The sequence below is a fragment of the Amborella trichopoda genome, chromosome 10, assembly GCF_054954075.1.
Source record: "Amborella trichopoda isolate Santa Cruz 75 chromosome 10, AtrichopodaSantaCruz75HAP2 v2.0, whole genome shotgun sequence".
NCBI lineage: Eukaryota > Viridiplantae > Streptophyta > Magnoliopsida > Amborellales > Amborellaceae > Amborella > Amborella trichopoda.
The window spans coordinates 1,923,391-1,950,685 of NC_142345.1; the positions used below are offsets into that span (position 1 = coordinate 1,923,391).

At 40.1% G+C, this 27,295-nt stretch overlaps 1 protein-coding gene across 5 annotated transcripts; it reads left to right on the plus strand.

Annotated features, from left to right (window-relative positions):
- The first annotated feature begins 894 nt into the window (after window positions 1–894).
- MPPBETA (Insulinase (Peptidase family M16) protein) lies at window positions 895–26,924 on the plus strand. Of its 5 annotated transcripts, none has more exons than XM_011622781.3 (10): window positions 895–1,658; window positions 19,005–19,169; window positions 19,435–19,572; window positions 19,735–19,886; window positions 20,030–20,138; window positions 22,161–22,259; window positions 24,286–24,351; window positions 24,435–24,542; window positions 25,009–25,095; window positions 26,521–26,924. In XM_011622781.3, exons 1-9 carry the CDS (start codon window positions 1,005–1,007, stop codon window positions 25,093–25,095), a joined length of 1,578 nt encoding a protein of 525 aa, XP_011621083.1. In that variant the 5' UTR covers window positions 895–1,004; the 3' UTR covers window positions 26,521–26,924. The 5 variants fall into 5 exon arrangements, with proteins under 5 accessions (XP_011621083.1, XP_088706158.1, XP_088706157.1 ...); XM_088850032.1 differs by having other exon boundaries at window positions 26,599–26,924; XM_088850031.1 differs by having other exon boundaries at window positions 26,624–26,924.
- Window positions 26,925–27,295: the final 371 nt, after the last annotated feature.

The window sequence follows — 27,295 nt, forward strand, 5'->3', positions numbered from 1 at the left end:
ATTTTAAACATATCCAATTTTTTTACATCGACTTTTTGAACCTAATCCGATATATTTACGATATTTTTATGTACAATATTTTTCTTGATCCATAGTTTTGCCTCGAATTTCTGCATCTGACTTTATGGACCAAAACCGATTTAATTATGTTTTTGTGGTGCGTTGATATTACGATACTCCACGACTTGCTAACTATGCTTTGAAATACTATTTATTAAAGTTGTATGAGAATGCATGATAAATTCCATGTGAAATGGTAGGGCAAGGAATGGTCCAAGCCACTCCTGCCCTAGTCTGGCCCTAGTTCTCGTAGGGCTAGCCCAAGAGTAGCTTGGCCCTTACTAGGCCAAAGAGGCCTAGGCTCAGGCTTGACAGGCCTGCCGAACCCGCTCTATACTCGAGTTGCGATGGCCCGGCACTTGGACCACATTTTGTAGCCAGGGCCTATTTTTTTACAATTGGGCCGGGGCATGAGCCCTATGGGCATCCCCCAAGTGGTAATTGCACTAGTTCCCCTTGGAAAAAAATAGTAACTTTATGGAGCATGAGACGCAAAAAGCAAACTCGGACTCGAAAGTCACATGATAAAATGCTAAATAACAGTACGTGAAATGACCATTTTATCCTCTGATTGTGCATGTCAGTCGAGGAAACGTGCATAAAATGGTAAAATCGTAAATTCCACTAGATTATTTTACTCTTTTTCAGCTTCCAGGGTAAAAGTTAATAAAGACGAGCAAAAAAATAAATCTCCATTAAGTTGGACGAACCCTAAAAAGTTTCAGGTCAAAATGGTAATTAGCACTTATTAGCACGGGATCAAATTACTATTTTATCCTCAAATTACATCTTCAAAAGAGTCGCTTAAATAAATGGCGACCTCTAGTTTATTCTGGTTCGGAGAGTCCTCGCCTGTTTCTCTGTCCTGAAAACCCAAAGAGAGAGACGACAACCTCTGAAAAAAGCCCTAATTTTAGTGAGTGAACCTTCAAACAACTCTTTTAATGGCGTCCAAGCTTCTACGCCATGTCTATCGGCGATCCCCGAACCCTAATTTCCTCCTCCACCAAACCAGGATCCTCTCATCCCAAGCCCTAGCCACCCCCTCTGCAACTCCCCCACCTTCTCACCCTCCTGTAATGCCGTATGATCAATTAGCCGAGCAAGTGAAGCAAAAGCTTAAGAAGCTCGATAATCCCAATCCTCTGTTTCTTCAACACGCTTCACCAGAGCCTACCCTAACTGATCACACTGCCATTTTGTCAGCTCCATCGACAAAGGTCACGACCCTGCCCTCTGGTTTTCGTATCGCCACTGAATCAAACCTGGCCTCACAAACTGCGACAGTTGGGGTATGGATAGATGCAGGTTCGAGGTTTGAGACTGATGAAACCAATGGAACTGCTCATTTTCTCGAGCACATGATCTTTAAGGGAACAAACAGGAGATCAGCTAGGGCTTTGGAGGAGGAGATCGAGAACATGGGTGGCCATTTGAATGCTTATACTTCAAGGGAGCAGACTACCTATTATGCAAAAATTTTGAAGGGTGACGTGCCTGTTGCTCTGGATATTTTGGCTGATATTTTGCAGAACTCATGCTTTGACGAAGGGAGAATCAATAGAGAGAGGGATGTGATTTTGAGGGAGATGGAAGAGGTAAGGGCCAGGGTTAGGATTATGGTTATTCCCTCTCAATATTTTTCTTTATCTCTTTTTTCTTGGTTGTCGATCTGTTTAGTCCAACTGTAAATGTCACGAGTTTTCTGTTTCATCCGTTCATTTTTTCTCAATTTGAATTTTCTGCAATTATGCTTTGTAGTGTACTGGTGCAACTCCATCTATGCCTTGTTTTAGGATTGAGCTGTTTTCTGTAACCTTTTAGACCGTTTTTGTTTATTCTGTCAGCTTATTGCAATTTCAGTTTGGTTCTCTTTTTTTTTGGAAGAAGGTTAACTTCATATATAAGATAAAGATTTACACAAGGGCCAAAAAGATGGCACCCACATTTTGGGTGCTCCAGTTTGGTTCTCTTTCATTTCGTATTTCTGGAACATATTTTTTGGGTTTATATATTTTTGAATAAAGGTGACATTATATTAGATAACAACTAGCATAATCATAGAAGTTTATATTGTGGTGTAATTTCTAGCATAATCATAGAAGTTTATATTGTGGTGTAATTTCTCATTTCATTTGAATATCTGGTGGAGTTCAAAGGGGTTGGCCATTTTGCCATGATATTTCTACTCTTATATATGATCTGCATTTCCTTTGAGTTTTTTGGATTTCTCGTCACATCTTTCTGTCTTATTCGAGTTTGTGCAATTAGGAATTCGTTTAGAGTCACCCCCCCCCCCCGGCGGGACTGGTTTTGGAATGGTATCAATATAAATAGTAATAAATATTGGCCTTGAGGTAGGTTGCTGGCTGCCCAATACACCTCCTCCCAATACACCTCACAGATCTTTGGGAGCTTGGAAGTGCATAGCTTCCAGCAAACCTGCATTCATTAGTTGTAGCAGATTAAGGGTGGGCAATGGTAATTGCATTAGACTTTGGCTAGATATTTGGTTAAGTGATGTGCCCCTCTATCTTGCTTACCCCTCCCTGTTCACCATAGCCCTGAATCCGGAAGCTCTGGGACCCCCATCTTCGGAAGAAATCTCAATTATATTGAAATTGCAGCCTTAAAACCCCTCCTCCAAACTCTAGCAACTTCTTATGTTCCTTCCAGTGTCCTGACTTCCTCTTGTGGTCCCCTAACCCCTCAAGTACCTTCACGGTTGCATCTTTCTACTCTTCTCTTCTTCATAACCTCTCTCCCTTTCCCATTCTGAATAAATGGTGGTCCCTACCAGTGCCCCACAAGGTTCAAGCCTTCATGTCGGTCCTCCTTCAAGGAAAAACCCTTACCTTAGACCAGCCACAAACATGTGGCCTCCCCTACCTAACATATGCGTCATGTGCCTTCAGGAAGAGGAATCTAACCCCGACCTCTTCATACATTGTATATCAGCTTCAGCACCTTGGTCCTCCCTTCTTATCGATTTGACATTTAGTGGGTCACACCCCCCTCCATAGAAAGCCTCTTCTCCACCCTTCTCTCCCCGCCTTTTCCTCATAACGGCAAAAAATTGTGGCAACTTTTATGTGGTAGCACTCCTCTGCGGAATTTGGTTGGAAAGAAATTCTAGATTCTAGGACTTTTAGGGGTAGGTTTGACCTTGCCCTCTTTGACTCAGTAACCTCCCTCATCTTCTACTCGGCAAATCTTATCCCTATTTTTGCCAATATCTCGATCACCCATTTTTTAAATAATTGGGACTCTCCTTTGGGTCTTTCAAACTCAATTGTTGCTATCAGAGAAAATTAGTCCCCTTCCCCTCGTTAGGCTACTAGAAGTTGAACACCGATGGATCCTCCTTAGTGAATCTTGGTCCTTCGGGTTACGAAGGCACAATGGCCAACATAGAAGGCATCTTCACATTGTTATGAGGGTATATTGGAATCACATATTCCACAACTATCGAAGCCTTGGCCCTAAGTGTCTTAAACAAATTCAGCCCCTCCAACCATTGTCCCATGGCCTCATTGTTGAATGCAACTCCAGCAATATTGTTTCTTGGGTTACTTGAGCTTCCCAGCCCCCATGGCGTCTGCACCACATATTTGAGCATATATTATTTTGTGCAGCTCCCTCTCACATATTTCCTTCAAGCATATCCCTCGAGAAGCTAATTGTAAAGCAGACAAACTGACCAAAGAAGGTGATCTCAACTCCTCAGGCGCACCTCCCTTGATTTAATCTCCTCAATCCTCTCTCTCTCTCTCTCTCTCTCTTATCCCCTTCCCTCCCCTCGTCGCGTCTCCATCTTTCTCTCTCTCTCTCTCTCTCTCTCGATTCTCCTCTCCCCCACCTTTCTTACTCTCTCCTCTCTGATTTCCTCTCGTTGTTGCTTTCTCTTCACGCTTATATCCTGTTGCTCTAAGCCCCTTCTCCTCTTCCCCTCACCTCTCTTACTCTCTGCTCTCTAATTTCCTCTCTTTGTTACTTTCTCCTCGCTCTTACACTCTGATGCTCCAAGCCCTTTAATCCTCTCTTTCTTTCTTCTACTCCACTTTCCCCTCCCCCCCCCCCCACCCCCACCCCCACCCCCACCTCTCTCTCTCTCTCTCTCTCTCTCTCTCTTCCCTCCACCCTTGTTCTCTCTCTTTCTCTGTCGCTTTTGTTCCTCCCCCCCACCCCTTCCTCTCACCTCTCTTATTCCGCTCTCTGCCATTTTCTCATTACTTACACATTCTTATGATTGTACATTGCTGACGTTTAAAAAAAATAAAAATTGGTGCATAAGAACAAGGAGAAATAGGAGAAGGAAAAAAAAAGGGTAAAAAAATAAAAAGGGAAAAAAGGAGTGGATTTTTTTTTTTTTATAATGAGAAAATAACGTTAGATTAATTTGTTTTTCATTTATTCTTATCATTTCCCTTCTACCCTCACTCTCTCTACCCCTCCTCTGTTCACCTCAGTGTTCGCAAAATCGAACCGGAACGGTTAGAGAGACCTGGGGCCAGAAGCGGTTTGACTGGCCTAATCGGTAAACTGGCCGATTCAGTCATTCTAATCAGGCAAGTCCCGGGCGGCCAAAAAATTGTTGAAAAAAATAGAAAAGATGCAAAAAAATACCGGCCGATAACTAAAACCGTTCAAAACCGGAACCGCTTATTCTCCGCTCTCTCTCTCTTTCTCTTCTCCCTTTCTTTATAAGAGGCCCCACTTCTCGATCTAATCCTTTCTTACTTTTTCTCTCTCTCGTCCCCCTTTCTTTCTCTATCTCTTGCTTATCTCCCAATTTTTGTTTATGTTTCTTCTCCCTTTAATTCCTAGTTTTTAATTTTCACTTTGGTAAGTTTAGGCTTCCAAATATATCTCTATTATCTTGCTCAAATGCTAGGTTTTCCTCCTCATTTGTTCTCTCCTAGCTTTTCCTATTCTTTTATCTCTCGTACTCAGTTTTTCAAAAAGCGGACCACCCAGCGCCAGGGCGGCCACTGAGGCGGTTCTGGGGGCCTAGGCGTCCAAAAAAAGCAGATATCCTTGGGTGCCCTCCTAGGGCCTGCGCCCGCGTAGGGGCGGATCCCCTCGTTGAGGGTATTTTTGGGTCATTTTTTTTAATACTAAATGTGCAATATTGTGGGTTTTAGGTTCATTTGAAACCTAAAACCCATTAGAGCCTATTTTAGAGAGAGAAAAACCCAAATTTTTTTTTTCCTACTGGGTCGCTTAGGTTCTGGACGCCCGCTTAGGCGCTGGGCGACATGGCCTCTCCCCGACTGCCTAGGTCCCGCCTAGCGCTTTTTGAAACACTGCTCCTACTTCCCCTTCTTTCTGTCTCACATCAAAATGACAAGTTGATGTGGCTAAGGATGGATGATTTTCAAGACATGTCGGTCCCTTTCGTAAGCGGCTTGCTCTCTATCCACAGCTCGCCAATATTTCCCCCACACCTCGCCTAATAGCAGACCCTCAGTGCACCCTCCAACATAAGCCTACTCCATCTTAACCTCGCACTACAAAGTGTTTTTTCAGTTGCAAGTGTCTTTTCAGTTTCTTTAATAGTTTTTCTTTTTCTATTAAATTAGTCTTTACTGTGGTCTGAGCACCCAACTTGTGGGATGTCGTTTTTCTGCCATTGTAATTTTCATCAGATTTATAGAAGTAAACATTTCTCAAAAAAAAGAAGAAAAGATTAAAGGCCATTTTGATTCTAAGCCAGTATTCATAAAATGGAAAAATAGAGGACCATTTAAAAGAAAAAATCATGATAATGAAGATCTCAATCCGATAGTTCCAATAAAGGTTATGGGGAAGATAGGTAACCAACTTCTATCTCTCTCTCTCTCTCCCAAACCCAAAGCTTTCCTCCTTTGCAGAGGTTATCCCATGGGCAACCCATGAGGTTGTGATCTCTTGTCACAAGCCCCCCATTTCTCCCTTTCAATGCCCTAGATACCCTTTTTAGGTATTGGTGTAAATGCACACACAACGAGTAGAGCTGCCATGGCGACGAGTCAACTTGCTTGCACTTACGTTGCTCTCCTACTCCACGACGATGGACTTGGTATCACGCTCTATTAGAAGATGGACTCAAGGATAGAAGCCTAGTCTCCACCCCTTTACAAACATTACCAACAGTTCATCCACCCTCATGCAAAGCCTCCTTTCTCTTACTTCTCACCCAGGCTCCTCCCTCTTCTTCTTCCAACTATACACAACCCCCCTCTACCTTGAAAACCTATAGACAGTTAGCAGCCACCAAAAACAAGTCCTCTGTCACCGCTCAACGTCTTATTTAGTTGGAAAACCCTGAACCTCCTAATTTTAACAAGCCTTTCTCTCAAGTAACCTTAGTAAACTCTACCCCCCATGTTTGGCTATCCAATACTCCAGAGATGACAGATTGCCTCTCTTCCCTCAGAAACTCTCTATTGGCTCTTTCTCCCCCTAACGTAGCGATACCAAGGGTATTATCAAATGGCTTCAACACATCTTCAAATATCGTCATCTAACTTGCAAACTTCTGCATAGCAAACCATACCTTATTTCTCTCCCGGACAATGCCATTGTTCCCTCAGATGTTCCAAATTCAAAGCTTAACTTCTGGGGAGAGATATTATCCTTGAAGAGATGGGACGAGCACTTGAATGCACAAGGAAAGGAGAATTTTGGATATCGATAGAAGGTATCCCCTACACCTTTGGACTCACCAAATCTTCAAAACCATTGGAGACAACTGTGGCGATTTTTCTAACGGTGCATTGGAAATCCTTTAGCTCCTTAACCTTAGGGAAAGTTATAATTCTTATAGCTTCAGAGGCGGCTGAACTCTATCCCCAAATCTTTTTACCTTCATTGCAATGGATTTTCTTACCACATCAACGTTTCAATTCAAGGCTCTAAACACCATGAACAACCCAGTCTGGACCACGAAGGTTGGACTACGGTGCACCTGAAGAGACCCTCGCAAACTAATGCCCAAGTGCCATCTACGTATGGTGGTCCACATCCTAACCAGGACCATACTCCCTCCCAATTGTGCTCTACACCCAATAGGGCTCCTTCTCCCTCTGCCACGTGCTCCTCGCTGCCGCAAAACTCTGACCAACTCCCCCACCGCCTTCCCTAGCTACCAGTCTACGGCCATTTAATTCCCAACCATCATCCCCCTTACTCCCCCTTGCAACTCTACTACACGTGTCCATTCTACCCCTCCACCTAATCTTACCCTTTCTTTTATCGAGGATGGCTCTTCGAGCCCCTCCATCTGTCTCCCGCTTCTTCCTCCTTCCTCTCCCATTCTTCCCCATCACCATGTCTCTTCGTTCCCCCCCCAACTGCACGCTGCCCCACCCTTCCTGAAAACCCTTCTTCACCATTCTTCCTTCCCACATCCTCCCCCCCCCCAATTCCCTTCCCCTCCAATTGCTTCCCCCATCCGACTTCCCAACTTTTTCGTCCTATGCTTCCTTGACTTCCTCTCTCCCACTCGTCCGCTTGCCCATCTCTTCCTCTTCATTTCCCTTCACCAACCTCTCCACCCTACCTGTCATCCATACCCCACTTCAGCAACACCTCTCCCCCATGTCATGTCGCCAGAAACAACGGCCTTCTTACCCAGGGTGGCTCTGCCACCGAACCTCAACCCTCTCACCTGCCGCACTATTGCATCAATTTCCAAGCTTCTCCTACTCTCCTAGTAATCAACCCCCACCCCCCTATTTTTGTCTTCTTTGAAGCCTCGCCAGAAGCCCCCATCCATGCCAACACCTTCACCATCGCCCTCTAAAATCCCCTGGCTCCGATCTTCAAAACTCAGACCTAGACAACCTTGTCTCGCTTTCCCTTGATATGCGCTTTGCAATCAATGCTGCTCACAGCTCAGGTGGTTGTCTCCCTCCTTGTATCCCTTCTTTAAATTACTTCTTCACCCCTCAGCCTCCGCCCTCTCAACAATCTCTCGAACCTCCCCTCTCTTCTTCCCCCCTTTAAGCAATTCCTCTAGAAGACTGCATCCCCTCCCGTCTCACACCTCCCAAAACTTCAACTTTGACATTCAGTCCTCAACATGTATTGACTCTCAGGAGCTAGTCATGATTGATTAAGGGGAGCAAAGCTTGCCGGAGATGATCGACACCTTGGGATTGGCCTTCAATGACAACTTCATAGATCTCTCTGACCACCTAAGGGTAGCTGCTGGTGTGTCTCAGGTAACCCCTAAACCCAAATCCAGCAAAGGCTCTAGGGAATTAGCTAACCTACACTTGGGGCCCCCAAGATTTCGGCCTAGCCAACCTACCTTCTCTTCGCCTTCCCTCTTAGCCTAAGAAATAGGAGATCCAATTGGAAATCCTCCTGCCACCCTCATTCTCCCCGATGAAGGGTTTCTATTGGAACACCTAGGGCCTTGGCACTCATGCCAACTGTAGCGCCGTCCTCTCACTTGTCTCCTCCCATAACCCAGTTATCTTGGCCCTTTTTGAGACCAAGCCCCCTGCCCTTGACCTTTCCTTGGTTAGGGATATGTGGGGTCAGAATTCTTGTGCCTGTATAGCCAAGGACTCTTTTGGGCATGGGGGCATTTGCCCTTTCCTCTCAGATCTTGGATTACACAATGACAATCCAGTTTAGTCATATCTCTGATAACGTCCAATTCCTATCCACTTTAGTCTATGGCCCTAACTGTCCTCTCCGTCTTTGGGATTTTTGGTTGGAACTTAGAACTTAGGCTCCCTCTTCTGACCTCCCTTGGCTTCTTGGAGGATATTTCAATGCTGTAAGGTGGACTCATGAAAAATGTAAGGGGTCGTCAGACAACCACCATGCATGCTTTCTCAAAGTTCATTGTAAGTATTCCACTCATTGATATTCCCCTCTCTGGGGCCTCCTTTACTTGGTCCAACCATGCTTCTAACCCAATCATGATCGAAATAGATAGGTTCCTTGTCTCCCAGCCTTGGGAATATGCTTTCACAGGGACCTGCTCTTTTGCCTTACCGAAGTCTACTTCCGACCATAAGCCCATTCTTCTGGACGCCAATCCTGTCCATCGCTCGATTAAACCTTTTAGATTCGAGCTCTTTTGGTTGGAAGACTCCTCTTTCACCCACCTGTTTAGATCCACTTGGCCCTCCCTTTCCATCATCGATTGGGCGGGATTTAGACTCTCTAGGAAGCTGCAACTTCTGAAGGCCTCCATCAAGCAATGGAGCCGCTCTCTCTCCCCGCGAACTTTTGAAAACAAATTAATACCTTTTCTGTCCTTATCCAGTCTATGGTCTCCTTGGAAGAATCCCGACAACTCGCTCCTCAAGAAAGTGCAAAGAGGGCTTCAGCCAAACTTATGCTTTTCCATACACTAAAGCTTGAGGAGACCTACTGGTACAAGAGGTCCAGACTCAAATGCCTCAAAGTGGGGGGCAAAAACACTGCTTTCTTCCACAAAATGGCAAGCTTCAGAAGAAGGGGTAATGCTATCACCCATGTGTCAGTAGGTAGTTGATCCTTCTTCCAACCAGAACGTATTAATTGTATTTTCCTAAGATACTTTAAAAATCTCTTCTCTAAGCCCCAACACCCCTCCCCTTCCCTGGGCAATCTCACCCTTCAGACTCTCTCACTGGCAGAGTCAGTTCGGTTAGAGAGACATTTCACACTAGAATAAAAAAGGTGGTCTTCGAACTACATCAAGACAAGGCATTGGGGCTTGATGGATTCCCTGTTGTCATCTTTCAGCTATTTTGGGATCTTTTAGCCCCAGACCTCTTAGCCTTCTTTGTAGAATTCTTAAATAGGGGTGGCCTTAATTCTACTCTCAACTGCACCTTTTTAGCTCTGGTCCCTAAAATTGAAGGAGCTCATAAGCTGAGAGGCTTCAGACCCATTAGTCTCCTGAAGTGTTCATAAATCTGCTCCATCTACAATATTCTCACAAAGGTTTTAGCGTGCTGCCTCCAGGAATGCTTAGTTAAGTAGTTTACCTTGCCCGATCTGCTTTTATTGCTAATAAATAAATCCTTGATTGTGCTCTGACTGCTTTGGAACCAGATGGAGGAAATGGATTATGGCCTGCATTTCCCACCCTACCCTTTGCATTCTCCTTAATGGTACCCGTTTCTTCCCTGTTGCTAGAGGCATGAGACAGGGAGACCCCTTATGGCTTTTCCTATTCACAATTATTGGTGAACTCTTCTCTAGAACCCTCACTAGACTCTTTGGTGGAGGGGTTCTCACAGGCTTTAGGACTTCCCTTGGGCTGGTCTTTTCCCCAATTTCTCTACGTTGATGACACAGGCCCACCCTTCTTAGATTGACAGCCTTTGGCTCTTCCTTAGGTGCTTTGAACTCCTAACTGGTATGAAAGTTAATTTTTCTAAGACTAAAGTATTGGGCCTTGTGGTGGACAATAGAGAATTAGAGCTTCTTACCCAACACTTGGGATGTGCTATGAAAAACCTTCCCTCCTCGTATCTTGGTCTTCCCCTTGTTTAGGCAAACCTAGAAAGCACCTCTGGGACTTTCTAGTTGAGAAGTTAAACTGGAATTTTTGCTGGCTGGAAAGGGAGGTATCTTTCTCTTAGAGGAAGAATTGCCCTTATCAAATCCACGCTAGCAAACACCCCTATCTACCACATGTCCCACTTCCAAATCCCTGTCTTTGTCCTTCAGTGTCTCGAGAAACTTATGCGAGACTTTTTCTGGTTAGGGTCTGTTGAAAGCCATAAATTTCACCTGGTAGCCTGGGACAAAGTCTGTACCCCAAAGGAATATGGAGGACTGGGTATCAAAAAGCTTAGATCTATGAATCTTGCCTTGCTAGGCAAATGGTGGTGGAAATGTACCTCCCCCCACCCCCTCTTGTGGAAACAGGTCATCCAAGCCAAGTATGGAAGTGTATCACTTCTAGCCAATGATTTAAAAAACGGATCGGTGGCCCGGATCGGGCACCCCAAAAACCCATCTGGATCGGTGAATCGGCGATCCGGATCGGGAATTAGCCGAATCAATTGAATTAAGCTTTATAAAAATCTAAAAAAATTATTAAAATTCATTATAAATGTTGTTTTTTAGGAATCCAATAAGAAATCGAGGTACTACATTATTAATTTTCATTTTTTCATCAATATGTGAATATTGAGATGTTTTTTCTCTGTATGAACTTATTTTGACTATTAAATTTACATCACGCAAAAGAAAAATCATAGAATTATCATGGATGAAATATATAATCATAGATGAACTATAATAAAGAATGGTTTTAATCGATAAAAAATGGCCACCAAAATCTCGAATTGGTGGAGAACATTGTATACTGAAATTGAACTTGTTGGTTTACATTTTATAATTATTTTATTATACAAATAATAACAAATTCAATCTTTAATTTTTTTACAATAAATATTTGTTGTATTACTTTTGATCTTTTTATTTTGACAAAAACCTTTTGTTTCTTATGACAATAACTTTTTATTTATTTACAAGAAATACTTGTCGTATTACTCTTTTTTTTTTACAAGGAACACTTGTTGTATAACCTTTTTTTTTTTTTTTTTACAAGAACCTTATATTTTTTTACAATGAACTTTTATTTTTTGACAAGAAAGAGAAATTTTGTTGTATTACCTTTTTTTTTTTTTTTTTAACAAGAGCCTTATATTTTTTTTACAATAAGCTTTTATTTTTTGACAAGAAATGTTTTTTTGTTGTATTACCTTTTTTTTTTTTTGACAAGGACCTTATATTTATTTTTAACAAAAAATATATTTTTTTATAAAAAACTTTTTTTTTTTTGTAAAAAAAAAAGTTATTTTGTAAAAATGAAAAAATTAATTTGTTTGTGAATGAATAATGGCACCTGGGCAGGAATTGATCCCGCGACATCCAGCGCACTAAAACAATGCTCTAACCACCGCGTCAAATGTTAAGTTGTGATACAAAGAGGTCACTCAATACTTATATTTCTTTCTGAGCTATTACCTTGGCGTAATTGTCCCACATCGAACCCACAGAACAAATTTGGTAAGGATAAATAGTCTTCTGCTACTAAAGCTAGTCGCGCGCGAAACGCACGTAGCAGTGTGGGTTTGTGATGGAGCACGTGTTTATGACAATGGGTGCCCTTTGTAACTCGAAAATTTACAAAAATGCCCCTTGTGACTCATGGCGTCATGCACGTGCACAGAACCGGGCGAGTCATGGCGTCAACCAGGTGAGTCATGACGTCATCCAACGATTCACTGTACAGAATGGCCGGTTCTTCTCTAGAATCGGGCGATTCTCGGTTTTACAAAAGAATCGACACGAGATGACCGATTCCTAGTTCGAATAGGCCGATTCCGTGCCGACTCGGCGATTTTTTAACAACTGCATCTAGCAGTTTAGTTTTCCTTAACTGCATTAGGTTTTGCTTGGGGAATAGTTAGAGAATCAAATTTTCGATGGATAGTTGGATAGGAGTCAAACCCCTTAGGCAGGTCTTCCCTTCTCTATTCCATTTGGCCCAAAACCAGGTAACCGTGGTTGCTGGGTACGTTGAGGACAGAGGATTGGCCTTGGTTTGGATGCCCATTTTTAGGAGACATCTCACAAACCAGGAGTCCCTTTCCCTAAATTCCCTTCTCCTTATGCTAGCTCCTCTTTTCAGCCCTCTCCAAAGTCAAGACTCTATCATCTGGTCTCCAAAGCGCACTGGGATTTTCACAGTCTCCTCTTTATGTTCCTCTTTACTCCCTAATCTGTCCCTTGCATCTTTACTCAACAAATCTTGGTCCCTACTGTTGCCCCATAAAATACAAGCCTTCATATGGGTGCTTCTGTAAGGTAAAACCCTTACTTTAGACCAAATTCAGCGTAGGGGGCTCTGCCTACCCAATCGTTGCATCATGTGCCTCCAAGAAGAGGTGACTATCCCCCACCTTTTTATCCATTGTAAGTTCTTTTACGGCCTCTGGTCATCTTTCCTTAAACTCTTTTGCCTCCATTGGGTCACTCCCCCTTCACTTGACAACCTCTTCCATGCCTTCTTATCCCCTCCTCTTACTAAAAGTGGTAGAAAACTTTGACAACTGTCCATCGTCGCCCTCCTTTGGAGCATTGGGCTTGAGAGGAACTCCAGAATCTTTAGGAGCACTTCGACGGGCCAACGATCCATGTTTAACTCTTGAATTGCCTAATCTCCCTCTGGGAAAGCTCATCCTTCGCTCACCATCTCCCACTTCCTAGCCAATCAGGAAGCCCTTTTGAACCTTTCTGCCCCTCCTACCAGCATTAGCGCCCAGTGGAGTCCCCATCCACCTGGCTTTCTTAAACTTAACACTTATGGCTCATCCTTAGGTAACCCAAGTCCCTCTGGCGTAGGTGGTACTTTGGTTAACTCCAATGGCATTTTCCTCGCCTTTTTGGAACACATCGGGATCTTGGACTCAACCACTGCGGAGGCCACGACTCTCTTAGAAGGTCTTAAGCGAGTGCCTCAAACTGGGTCGAACTATCAAGGGCTTATTGTCCAATCAGACTCCAACAACACGATCCTTTGGGCATCTCACTAGCACCACCCGCCATGGCGTTTATTCTCTATTTTCGAGCATATCAACTTCGTTTGCAGCTCCTTCCTATAGGTTATGTTTGAGCATATCCCTTGAGAGGCCAACACTGAAGCAGACAGGCTTGCTAAGGAAGGAGCACGGCAAGCCACAGCTCCATCCCACAGGTGAAAAGAGAGGCTTACACTGAGGCAGGCCAGTTGGCTAAGAAGGGAGCGCGCCAAGCCACAGGTGCACCCCCAGCTCCTTGAAACCACATACCCCTCAAGCTCTTCCCTCTTCTTCCCCACTCTCCTCTTCAAAAAAAAAAACAAAAACCACAGAAAAAAAAGATGGAAAAAGAGAAAATTTTTTACAATTTCACTATCTGTCTGCTGCTCTTCTCCCCAAATCATTTACTCTCTCTCACTACCTTCTCAAATTTCTTTCTAACAGCTGTCTTCTCTCTTCCCCTCCCCTCTCTTCTCTTCACACCTCCTATGTACGATCCATCCTTCTTCTCTCCCACTCTCCTCCTTCTAACCTCTATCGCCCCTTTAACCTCTCTTATTCTTCATCGACCTTCACCCCTCTGCCCCTTACCCCACCTTTCTATGGGCCTTCACACTCCCTCTTCCTTGTGCTGCTACGTCATCTCGGACGGAAGGGAATTGAAGACCAACCCTACCTCGGTGACGGCACCTTACAGAGCACCTATTCAAGTTGTAGCTCGTTTTCTTTTCTTTCTCGAGCCGCCGCCTACTGTTTTACTTTCTTATGCTCTTGTCTCTTTCACTACCCTCTACTTCTTTATTTTCTTATCCCCTTCCCCACCAACTATTTATATTGTAGTCGAGCACCCAACTTGTGGGATGCTTTCTTTTGAGCTTTTTTTGATGTAATACACTGTACCATTAATACAAAGTTAACCATCTCCTCAAAAAAAAAAAAAGTTTGGAAGATTCATTTGATACTTGAATCTGATGCACTCTTGGATAATAATAGTAATGCCGCCTCTTCTAAATGGGGCTTCATTTCAATTATTGTATCTTGGGATGCTGCTAAGTTAGAGCAGTTTTAAGGATAAATACCATATTGTAGATTTATTTTTTCTGCAAAATTGTATTGTTTGCTCTCGTTAATTATTATTTAGCAATCAAAAGCTAAATGCATATATTTCTAGATCCCGTTGTGATAATAAAAACTAAAAAGTCATGTAGACCCGAAACTTGCCAAGTGATGCTTGGACTTTTCCCAGCCGTCCTCTGTTTAGTTTGCTTTCTTGGAATACAAAATCTTATGCATCTCTCACATCACCTTTTCTTTGACAATTTAAATTTTTGTAATTCCTATTAATCTCTGTTGGAATGCGTACTCTCAAGTCTCCTGCAAGCACCTAAGTACTTTGAGAAGCCGCCTAAGAAATTTATTTATCTAGATGAAGGTTGTAGCTTGAACACAGACCGATCAATAAAACTCAAGCTGTAGCTTATTTCATTCTTTTACTCCCATTATTTTTGGCCATTTGTTAGTTCACATTTGCAGAGAGGGAGAAAGGCATGCCACATACCACACCTTTTATCTAATAAGTGCCTTTTCTCATCTATTAACTACAACTAACTTAAATAAACATTAGAGAATCGATGTTCACTATTATTATATTGAATTATACATCCAAACACGATGAGGTCCACCCTTTTCTCTGGAATCTTGTAGAATATGGGCTTTATGAATCCAGTTGCCAGACGAATCCAGTGAGCGTAGACCTATGTCACAAATAGAAATTTAAATCATCTTCACCTGCAACCTTTCAAATTCCTCAACTTTGACCTGTTCCCTTGGGCCTGTATTGATCTTACACTATTCCCCATCTAACGATTTCAACCACTTCTTCCTCATATAGTCTTTGAGGCTCTGTCCCATTTGATCATTTACTTCATCCTAAAAAGTTTATATGATTTAAGGGGCAGTGTCCCCAAAATAGAAATCCTCATTTAGTCCCACATCATCTTCTAGTCCCTCACCAAACTGCAGAAAGTTTTACTTTTCTCTACCTTGACATTTGAAATGAGTTTGGAATACCTGTGCATACTCCCCAAGTGTCTCAGTGCATCACGATATGATCCATGATTTTTTCCTGTCCCCTAGGCCCAAAGAGAACTCTGTCAGCCCTAAAATGATATGTGCATGTGGAAGAAGCTGCAATATGTGGCTTGCTCAATATGATAGCAATTTTGACTTACTCTCTTAAACCTCTCCTCTCCTCTCCTCTCAGAATATTAGGAGATTGCATGCCATTATAATGCAAAGGCACTTCATATACAAGAGTCAAATATAAGTGACATGCTTGCTTCTTAACAAAACAACACCAGCACACATGATTTCTATGAGCTTTGTGGAGAATAGTAAGAGAATTATATAGGAGGAATATCTATTGCATAACCGTATGTTCACATGTCATACCCAAGAAGAGTTCAAATATGTGTCCATTTTATACTTCAGTTCTATGGTAATACTGTCAGTCCAAATGTGTGGCCAATGATATCTGCCCCGAATAAAGACAAGCACTCACCAGTCATGAAAACAGGACATCTGAGAATGTGGTACTATAGTTGTGTATAAATGATAGTAAGAGAATTATATAGAAGGAATATCTATTGCCTAACCCTACTTTCACATATCACACCCAAGAAGAGTTCAAATATGTGTCCATTTTATATTTCAGTTCTATGGTATAGTGTCAGTCCAAATGTGTGGCCAATGATATCTGCCCCAAATAAAGATAAGCACTCACCAGTCATGAAAAGCAGGACATCTGAGAATGTAGTACTATAGTTATGTATAAACAATAAGGTTCCGTTTAGGCGTACTATTTAATAGTGCATAGCGATATTCTTTCTTGTGCCCATTTAGGAGTTAAGTGTGGCATAGCTTGGTCCGCTTCATTATTCCCAAGCAAGCTCTTTTCGGAGAAAAGAACCTGATTTTACATCCAAGTGGGGCCTAATGTTATAACTTAGTCGTAAATTCCTGGAAGACGTTCATGAGGTAAATAGTGAAGGTGTATGTACCTCCCCCTGCCTCCCCCCCCCCTCGCCCCAAAAAACAACAAACACTTACAAATAGGGTTCTTTAATCATGCACATGGCGGGGCATTTTGTTAGTTGTTTTCCAAATAGTGGCTAACTTAGAATGTGATCCACAAACGTGCTATGGGATTATGTCAAGACTATGAAGCCTTGATGTGCGTGTTGGTAACTTGGAATATATTCACATGCATATTATGTGAATGTTATTTTTATGCAAATGCACACACACACACACACAAATTAACGTTGATGCATAGCGGCTATTATCAGATACTTATACAGAAAGACTAGATGAACCGAGGGTAGCGTTTGGACTGATTCCACCCAAGGTCAAGCCAAAATTTGAAAAAACTCATTGGTTCGTCATCATCGTTAGAACCTTTTCCCAACTAATTGCAGTCGGCTATAGGAATTTTGTTCTACCATTTTCCTCTATTAAGGCCTTTACCATCAGTGAGGCCATAAGTCCCCCATATCTTTTCATATTACTTCCAACCATGTCTTTTTAGGCCTACCCCTTGCCCCTTTGTGAGCGTTGCATTTAAACTATGCCCCTTTGTGAGCGTTCCATTTAAACTAACTCACACCTCTTAGTAGGCGCTGGACCGAGTTTGTGCCACGCATTGCAAGCCTACCTAAGTATACTTTCTCTCATCTTGTCTCCTATTGGTGCCACACCTAAATTATCCCAAATGTATTAATTTCTAATTGTATCCCTTCTTGTCATAAAAAAAAGGAACTGATTGGTTCTAGCTCAAATTTTTTTTTTGGGTTTTTCCAAAAACTTATTAGCAGTCGTGTTGGACTTGTTAGAACGGTTGAAATGGCTACTTAGAGTTATCGGGTTGGCCTGGATTTCTTTTTTGGATCTCTTTATTCTTTTTTGGATCTCTTTATTCTTTTCACTTATGTATATTATCTTTTAAAGACTTTTCTGACCATTTGGCCCCTTTAATTTGATTTGATTTGATTGATATCGAATAGAAGTGGCTTCTTAATCCGATCAGTGACCTGTTCAGTCCTTTTAGCATTTGTCAAATTGCAGGTCCATTCTGCATGTATTCGTGGACACATACAGATGCAGTGTAATTTCTAAACACCGTCTTAAAACATGGCTCGGGCTCGGAACTCTCCCATGGGTGAGCCAAATGACTCGGGCAAGTCGTCCTGTCCTAGCCTTCCAAAGGAACAAAAAAAATTAAAATAAGTTAAGAGAATATTTAGAAAGGATAAAAATAAGAAAATAGAAAAAGAAATGGGAAGCAACATAAAGAAGTACCTATAAGATGTGAAAAAGTCTTCAAAGTATAGAAAAAATAGAAAACTGGTTATCTTTCTGAAATTTCTGAGAAAAATAGATCTGAAAATTATTAAAAATCATAAAAAATATGAAAATACTTACACAAAATTGATTATAAATCTTTTATAATTGATTTCGAGAAACATTGAATGAATTATAAGTTAACCATATTCAATTATGATTAATCTCCTGAGGAAGCATATTGTCTGTTTACTACCTTGTAAAACTCAATTTAGGAGTAATTTTAGGATTCCAAAGTTTGGGGATGCAATACCGTCACTCTCTATGCCATTGAAAAGAAAGAATCTTTCAAGATTGAATAGAGACCATCCAATTTTTTTAGGGTGAGATTCAATCATCCAAGTATCAAAAAGCTTAAAAATCAATTTTCATCTTTTGAAAAATAATCATCTAGTGATTCTTATTTACTTTCCAAAATTTCAGATTGTAAAAATCTGCTTAATTAGGTTTTCGACCGGAAAGTAGATGGGCAGTATGCTTCCACGGGAGTATCGAATATTCACTCATAATTAATTAAAAATAAAACATATATAATAACAAATAAAATATATATACCCGAGTTGGGGGTGTTCTGGACCTGGCAGCCTGCCAATTCTGAGTGACTCAGGCAAGCCCGACTGGACTCGCCTGAATTTTTTCACTGTTTCTATAATTTGCCTGGGTTGTGGCTATGTGCTCTTGTTTTTAATTTTACATTTATATGAACTGATTTCCTTGACAGAGAAGATGTTTGTTTGCATTCGTATGATCTGTTTGCTAGATTGTCAGATAATGCTTGTTACTTATATTTGCTTCATATGTGAAATGCGCATGACTTGCATTCTGTTGATTCTATTTCTATGATGTTTAACTATGATGTGTGCCAATCAATAAAAAGAAAAAAGAGATTGATGTCATGCATATTTGCTACAAATGACTCAAGATTATTTGGTAAATTAATTGTGGTCTCCTTTTTCGTTTTGCCAATTAGGTACTATTTTTTGATATTTAAGAGTTAATGGTTGCTCAATCTTGTAGGTGGAGGGTCAAGCTGAAGAAGTCATTTTTGATCATTTGCATGCTACTGCATTCCAGTACTCTCCTTTGGGTAGAACTATACTAGGACCTGCTCAGAATATCAAGACCATCTCAAAAGCTCATCTGCAGAATTACATTTCAACGCATTACACTGCTCCAAGAATGGTATGTTCTTGTGTTGGAATTAAAACATGAGTTCTCGTGTCTAATATTACCGTAGGCATCGATGGTAGAGCCGCTTTTCTCTATTTCATGTATTTAAAAGCAATGAGGTGTTTTTTCCTACTAGACCATATATTTGTCTGAGTCTCCACCTGGTTAGAAATGTTTGATCCTAGATGTTTTTGCTTTTCAAGAACAAAAAACAGTTTAGTCTTTCAAATTGAATTTATTTATTTATTTGTCTATTTATTTATTTTTTGAATTCCAGGTAATTTCAGCGGCTGGTGCTGTTCAACATGAGGATATGGTTGAACAAGTGAAGAAGCTTTTTACAAAGCTTTCCACGAATCCTACCACAGCAGCCCAATTAGTAGCAAAAGAGCCTGCAGCCTTTACGGGTTCTGAGGTGTTGATCTTTCCATTGATTTCTTATACTCTTTCTTGTTTTTTAGAAAAACATTGATGTTTACTTTCTGCATTATGATGCTACATTTGTTTGCAAAATTTATGGTTTTTATCGAGCATCTGGACTAGTAATAAGTTGATAACTTATTTTGCATTTCTTTAGGTCCGGATGATAGATGATGATGTTTCTCTTGCACAATTCGCAGTAGCATTCGAAGGTGCTTCTTGGACAGATCCAGATTCAATTGCTTTGATGGTGATGCAATCCATGCTCGGTTCTTGGAATAAGAATACTGGTGGAGGGAAGCACCTGGGGTTAGTTCTGATGAAAATTGTCTTGTCAATGACTTACTAGATTTACTTATAAGCAAATTGATTTCATTGGATTAATAGTTTTTTTCTGGATAATGATAAGTTTGTTTGTGTGCCAGATTTTAATAATATCGTATTTTAAACAGGTCAGAGCTTGCCCAGAGGATTGGGATAAATGAGATAGCTGAAAGTATGATGGCTTTTAACACAAACTATAAGGACACTGGTTTGTTTGGTGTTTATGCGATTGCCAAGGTTTGATATTTTATTTGCTACCCTTGAAAAAAAAAAAGACATTTGATTTGTTGTTAGTCGAATTTGATTTTACTTTTTGAGTGCCTCTATTAAGGTGATTCTTGGAAATTATTAGTTGTGGAACTTAATGGGTAGTATAAGAAATCTGTTTATCTGCTTGATAAGGATCAGTGTCTCAAAAAATGCTGGGTGGCGCCCAGGCAGCCAGGGGGTTCTTGGCTACTCGGGCGCCCAGGGACCTGGGCGGCCCAGGTCCAGCAGAGGGGTAGGGGGTGTCCAGGGAATCCTATTTTAGATTTAAATTTTGTATGAAAATGTATATTCAATGATTTTTATGCATTTTTATGTGGAATCATTCCAAATCAAAACCACAGTTATGTTACTACCAAAAATACACAATTTGTAGACTTACTCCATATTCCACAAACATAAACCATAATACCAGACTATATTTAGGACAACTATCACGATAGGACAATAACACACTAACTCATAAAATATCAAAATCCCATAATGCAAAGCTTCGAACCAAAGTACTAGACTACTACCACAACTAAATAAAAATATATAAAAAAGTCACAAATCACAATCCGTAATCCATGGTCCATAACCCTACTTCGGAGTCCATAAACATAATTCTTAAGAGGACATAAGAGTGCTTATTTGGGTCTCTTAGGGTTCAAAATGGGATTAGGGGTGTAGAAACTCCCGTTTCTCTTCGCTTCCTCCCTTATTTTGGGGGAGAAATGATGGAAAATGGCCCTAGGACCCTCGCCAAGAGGCATTGCTGTCCCTAGGCGGGCATAGTCCCTTGGTGGGTGCCCAAGTACAGCCCGCCTAGGCTTGGGCAATGCGCCTAGGCGCCCTTGGCCCACCTACATTTTGGGCGGGCCTCTTTTTGAAACATTAACATGGATTTAGTCACAAGATATATGCTACAACATAAAGCTAAACAAAAGAGAATAGGATTAGGTTCGAGCTAAATAATATAAAGCTTGCACCCTTTTTGATAGAGATAATTATATATCTAACATTGGTTAAAAACAATTATGATTTGACATTGGTTTGGAGAGAATTTTGAAATCACCCAAAAACTCCCTCAAGAAGCTGTCTACCCTCAAAAAGTTCTCTGTCCCCGGGTGCTTTGTGGGTGTCTGATGATTGTTACATATTAGTTCCTGGTAAATATTAGGCAAGCTTTCAAAAAATGCTTGGGCCCCTAGGCGGCTGACCTGGGACCCAGTGCCCAACACCCGGCGCCTAGGTGGGCACTTAGAACCTCGGGTGTAAGCATATGTGTGTTGTCTAACAGACATATGCATATATTTGTGTTAATTTTGCAATTTTTTGCATTTGGATGTATTGTAACTAACTTTTCATACATATGGCATGTTAAGAATAAACATTTTCAAAACTTCAAATCATAAAAAATTTACTTAAAAAACTTACCATAGTGTGTTATTGTATTAGTTTCTAACTCTCCATGTTCCATTGATGTAGGGCTTATACAGTTTTTTTTAAAATATTTTTATTTTATTATTATAAGTTTTTTTTTAACATATGTATACTTTGGGGGTTTTAAATAGGCCTCCCCATTACTCTTTTAAAACAATTTTGGGATCCAAATTACATAAAACGCACGTAGTGGCTACTTTAAAGACAGGAAACAGGCCATCCTACCTGGGCAGGCGCCTAAGTACTGGTGCCCAGGAAGGGATGCCCAGGCTTAGGCGTGCGCCCTAGGGCTGCGCTGGGTGGACTGTTCGTCTTTCCTCCCGTTTCCCCCAAAAAAAAAAAGAAGAAAAAAAAAACGTTTTCTCTGTGGACAATGGGGAAAGGGCTAAAGTGACCTGTAATTTCTGTGAGCTTCGTGATGTGCAGCTTTTTGTTATTTTTAAAAGCATGGGTGTATTTCGTGGTTCTTGATTGTTATATAATGGAATGTTTCTTGTCTTTGCATATTAGCTTTGATTATTAATTGTGAACTACTTATTTATATGAGTTTTAAAATCTTGTGTTTAGCCGGATGGCTTGGATGATTTGGCTTGGGCAATTATGTATGAAATCAGCAAGCTATCATACAGAGTTTCAGAAGAGGATGTTACCCGTGCTCGAAACCAGGTGAAATATTAGTACTCAGTACTCACTTTAATGTTGATGCAATCTATATGCTCCTGAGCATGATACGTTGTAGGATGATACCACTAATCAAGTTCATGTTTTAATATTTGCATCTCACATTGTAATCTTGTTAGTACTTCTTTTTTAAACAAATTGCTGATTATATTGATCCAAAAAGAAAAAAAAAAATCTATACGACTCTTACAAATCTATACGACTCTTACTTTGATGTATCAAAGCTGACTGACTATAATTTGCTTTCTCCTGAAATGATGTGTTAGAAAGTTAATGACATTCAATATATTCATTATTCAGGGATTCCCACCCAACATCCCCCCCTCCCCATCCACCCTTTTTCTTCTCCTATGCTTTACTTCCTTTGTGCATAGGCTTTATCAAGATTGTATTGATCCAAAAAGAAAAAAAAATCTGTACGACTCTTTGATGTATCAAAGCGGACTGACTATAATTTGCTTTCTCCTGAAATGATGTGTTGAGAGGGTTAATGACATTCAATATATTCATTATTCAGGGATTCCCACCCAACATTCCCCTCCCCCCCTTTTCTCCTCCTCTTTCTTCCTTTTGTGAGTAAATGCTTTACTTCCTTTATGCATAGACTTTATTGAGTGAATGGTTTATCGACCAAGAACTACATGAACAATAGTTTTTCATATAAATCTGATGAGGGGTTAGGCAGCAGATGAACACCCAGAAAAATGATATTCTTTTGGTCAAAGCCATCCATGTTTCTGATCTTTAGATGAAGTCATGAACACATAAAAATGGCTGGTTCCTGTAACATTACTGGATCTGTACACTCTTCTTACTCTATGTACAGTTGAGTCTAAGATAAGTTTATCTAGTGTTTTTTTGAAGAAATATTGATTGAATTCCTATTATTTTGTTTAATCCTTTAGGTCTCTTTTCTGTTGTTTGCTTTTTCTTTCTACTTTGGTTCTAAGAAAGGCAATTTGGTTGGTGGTATCTGAAGTGGGATGCCCATCTTATTTGGTGTTTATGGTCCTTGATGCAATGATACTGAGCCCCATTGCTTTTTCTTTATTTCACATGGCTTGAAAGCTCGGAAAATGTCAAGCATCCTTAATGGTTTGATGTTCAAATTGGCTTTATTTCATTCCTTTGATCCACATTTATTTTTAACCAGTATATTCAAGGACCCTCAGGGAAGTTTTTATTAACTTTCGATTGAGCAATGGGTTTTCTTAGTATCATAAAAAAGATCTAGAAAACCCAGATGATCATGGCAAAGGAGCAATAAAAGAGCAGCACATCCTGTCTCCTTGCCCTTTTCTTACACATAATCACAGTATTGAAAACAGGGAATTGTAATGTTTGTCATGTTCAATAAGTGAGTCGGTGCTATTGATAAAAGAAAAAGTGAATGGGTGTTAATAGGTTCTAGGAAACAGCAAAACTATAGTCTCAACAGTTTTTGGAATGCCGCACAGAGGAAGGGCTCCGGTCCTCTTGCTACCCTCGCTTAAAATATCAATCAAGTATGAGCTGACTGAGAACTGCCTACTTTGCTCCATTTCTAGGCTCTCAATCATCCAAAAGTTGACCCAACTTTAATAACTCACATTACAAAGAGCCTCTTGTTTTAAATTGGCATGTGATGTGAGTGTAATGTAAGTGTAGTTTATTGCAGGAAACTGTATGTGCATATGTACATGTGTACGATGAGGTGCTTTTCTTATAATGATTTTGAAAAGATATGCTCGTCAATTTCAGCAAGTGCATAAAATACGGAAGGAAATACTTCTTTTTTATTTTGACTTCTCTTGTTGCTGCTGCTCCATCACATCCTCTTGTAAGCTTAACTCATTAGTGGTAACTTTCTGATGTAAAAAAATATCTACATGGGGGAATCTATTTATACATTTGGATGTCGTTCAAATTTTTATGAAACTGCAAGATATTGAGGAAATGTAGCCCCACAATGGGGTTTTTCCATTCTTGTTATGCAAGTTTGCTGATCTAAAGGGTTAATCTGGTTTTGCAGTTGAAATCTTCTCTGCAACTTCACATTGATGGAACCAGTCCTATAGCTGAAGATATTGGTCGCCAGGTGGGTGGGTGTGTGTGTGTGAGCGAGAGAGAGATTGTCCCCATATGTTGATCCATGATCACACTTATTTTTTTGTTGTTCAGCTGCTTACTTATGGCCGTAGAATCCCTGTTGCCGAACTCTTTGCAAGAATAGATGCGGTTGATGTGAGCACTGTGAAGCGTGTTGCCAATAGGTTCATTTTTGACAGGGTAAGAATCCACTGGACATTTCTTATCTGCATTAGTTTGTTATCAGCATTACTTCTTGTTTATTTTTCTCGACAATGTTTGTTCTTTTGCTTCTTTAAACATGTTTTAGCATGTTGGGGTTCTAATGTTCTTAACAGTGTCAGATAACATGGACTCGGGTCAGGAGTCACTGGGGTTCTAAGCATCTGACTCGGCCATTTTCAATCGAACAATTTATGACATCGTGGGAATGTCTATACTCGACTGATTCCCCTGTGTATGGTTCCTGGCTCGGCAGGAAGCCGGCTCCTAGAAACTTAGGCGAGTCCCAGTGGACTCGACTAAGTTTTGTAGACGCTGGTTCATAAAGTTACATGCATCAACTGTGTGTCTGTGTGTGTGTGTGTGAGAGAGAGAGAGAGAGAGAGAGAGAGAGAGAGAGAGAAGAGAGAGACTGCTTTCTTGACTTTAATTCTCATCTTTTCAGGACATTGCGATTGCCGCAATGGGACCAATCCAAAGCCTTCCTGATTACAACTGGTTCAGGCGCCGCACATACTGGCTGCGTTACTAGGTTAGCCATTTCTTTTGTTCTGGTTTTTCTCAAACCCGGATGTCTTGTTCTTTTAAATCAAAAAGTTTTGTGTCATTACCAATGTGGTTAAATAATCAAGCTTTCAATAAAGCTTTGTCCCTATCATGATAGTTTCACTTGATGTTTTGTTCTAAATTAATCATTTCTTTTAATGATCAAATTTGTGAATTTTGGTTGGGATTTTGTATTTCTTGTTTTTGGTTGTATTTCTTGTTAATTAATCTTTGCACGCATTGTTGGGGATCGATGTGTTTATTAGATGGAAATTAGAGAAAAAATTGTTTTGAGGTTGTTGAAATTATACTTTTTAAGAAGAGAAAAATATGCATTTTTGAGGCAGTTGATAGTGGTGAAGAATGTGTAATATGGAGATGTGCCTATCGTTTACTTTTACACATGTCAATGCGCCAAGGATTTGATACTTGCATCTAATACTTTAGAAACCTGGATGCTTATTAACATTTCCTTTTAAAAATCTCACTATAGAAATGCATAACACTACTTAAGATCACAACCTTGTCTTTCTTTTAAATCATGTACAGATGTGTTGTGTCTAAAAGTCCAATTTTCATATTAATGTTTTTATACTTGTATCTATGTCGTACGTCAATGTCCATCCAATTTGGCATATCATGGATTTATTTACTTTTTGATAATGTGGAAATTTGGGGTAATGTTATTCAATGGCGTTTTATGTGGAGATGTTTCTTTGACTTACCTGCTTTTAGCCTATCAAAATAGGTGAGCTATTGAGGACATTGACAACAAAATAAAGGCTTATCTCGACAAATAGGGTAGAAGCATAGATCTTTAGTTTTTTATTCAACCTCTTATAATGGATAATTTTCCGGTCATTCCTCCCCCTACTCTCTCATCTCTTATTAGAATATGAGAAAATTGTCAAAGATACTTGTGAGATGAACTGTTTTACATTGTACCTATATTGTGGGATTTGTTTTCAAAATACTCAAACAACACATGATTGGAATAGTGTCAGTGTAAAATGCTAAATATTACATTTCTCGGGTATGTTGATAAATTTATATAAGGAATACATTTATATAAGGGTGGGGCCCTAAACAAACAAATTAGGGTGCACCTCAAAAAGCATAAAAAAATGTTGTTTTGTTGTTGACAAACCCTAAAATTCCATCACTTGACCTCAAGATGTATGGACATGAGAAAAAATAGATTTAAAATATTGAAAATAGTGCATCTTATAATGTATTATGTAGACTGTTAATTTTAAAAAATTTCAAGTATTCATGGTTATGCTCAATCTATGCTATTTTTTAACTTTAAATTTAAATTTCCAGATCATCATAAAGAATTTTGATATTAAAACAACAAATTTTGGCCGGTGTGCCCTATTTTGATTGTTTAGAGTCCTATTTTGATTGTTAGAGCCTTGGCCTTGTACAAACCACACCATACAAATATATGTGCCTGGTGCACGGTTATGGGTAGCAATATTGGATGCAGGCAAGAACTTGCTCTCTGAATGCAGGCAAGAACGTGTACTGGAATGGTGGATATAGAAAGAGAGGGCATTCAGAGGCAAAAGAATGTGTCTTGGAATGATAAAATACTAGTCGGATTATGTGCGTTGTGCGTAGGACAAAATGAACATTCTTGTAAATCATCGTATAAATTCTATATTTTCCATTTGTAATATTCACTTTTCTAGTTTTTGTCTGAGCAATGTATCACATTGTGTAACCGGATTACAAAGTCGTGCACATTTGAAGTTTTTACAATTATTTCCTTTTTCTCAAAGCAAAATGCATTTAAAATTATAAAAAGAAAAATCTTGCAAACCTACTTTGGAATGAACTTTTTCTTTGCGTGATTAGGAAAACATCAGAAAACCCTAACCTAGCATCCCAATAACCATGCACGTCAGGTAAAAACACAAACCAAAATAATAATAATAAAATAATATTGATATCCATAAAATAAAAGAACATGATGGTGCACAATTTAAGTCGTACGTACGAACATAGACATGAGAGCATAATATAGACATTAACAAAATAAAAGAACGTGAAGATGGTGCACAATTGAAGTCATACGAATATAGGCATGAGAGCATGATATAAAGAACATAAAGATGGTGCACAATTGAAGTCATACGAACATAGGCATGAGAGCATGATATAGATATTAACAAAATAAAATA

Coding starts and splice junctions, on each gene's coding strand:
- MPPBETA (XM_011622781.3), top strand. CDS start 1,005: ATGGCGTCCAAGCTTCTACGCCATGTCTATCGGCGATCCCCGAACCCT. Junction 20,139..22,160: donor GTGTTTATGCGATTGCCAAG/GTTTGATATTTT, acceptor TCTTGTGTTTAG/CCGGATGGCTTGGATGATTT. Junction 24,543..25,008: donor ATAGGTTCATTTTTGACAGG/GTAAGAATCCAC, acceptor TCATCTTTTCAG/GACATTGCGATTGCCGCAAT.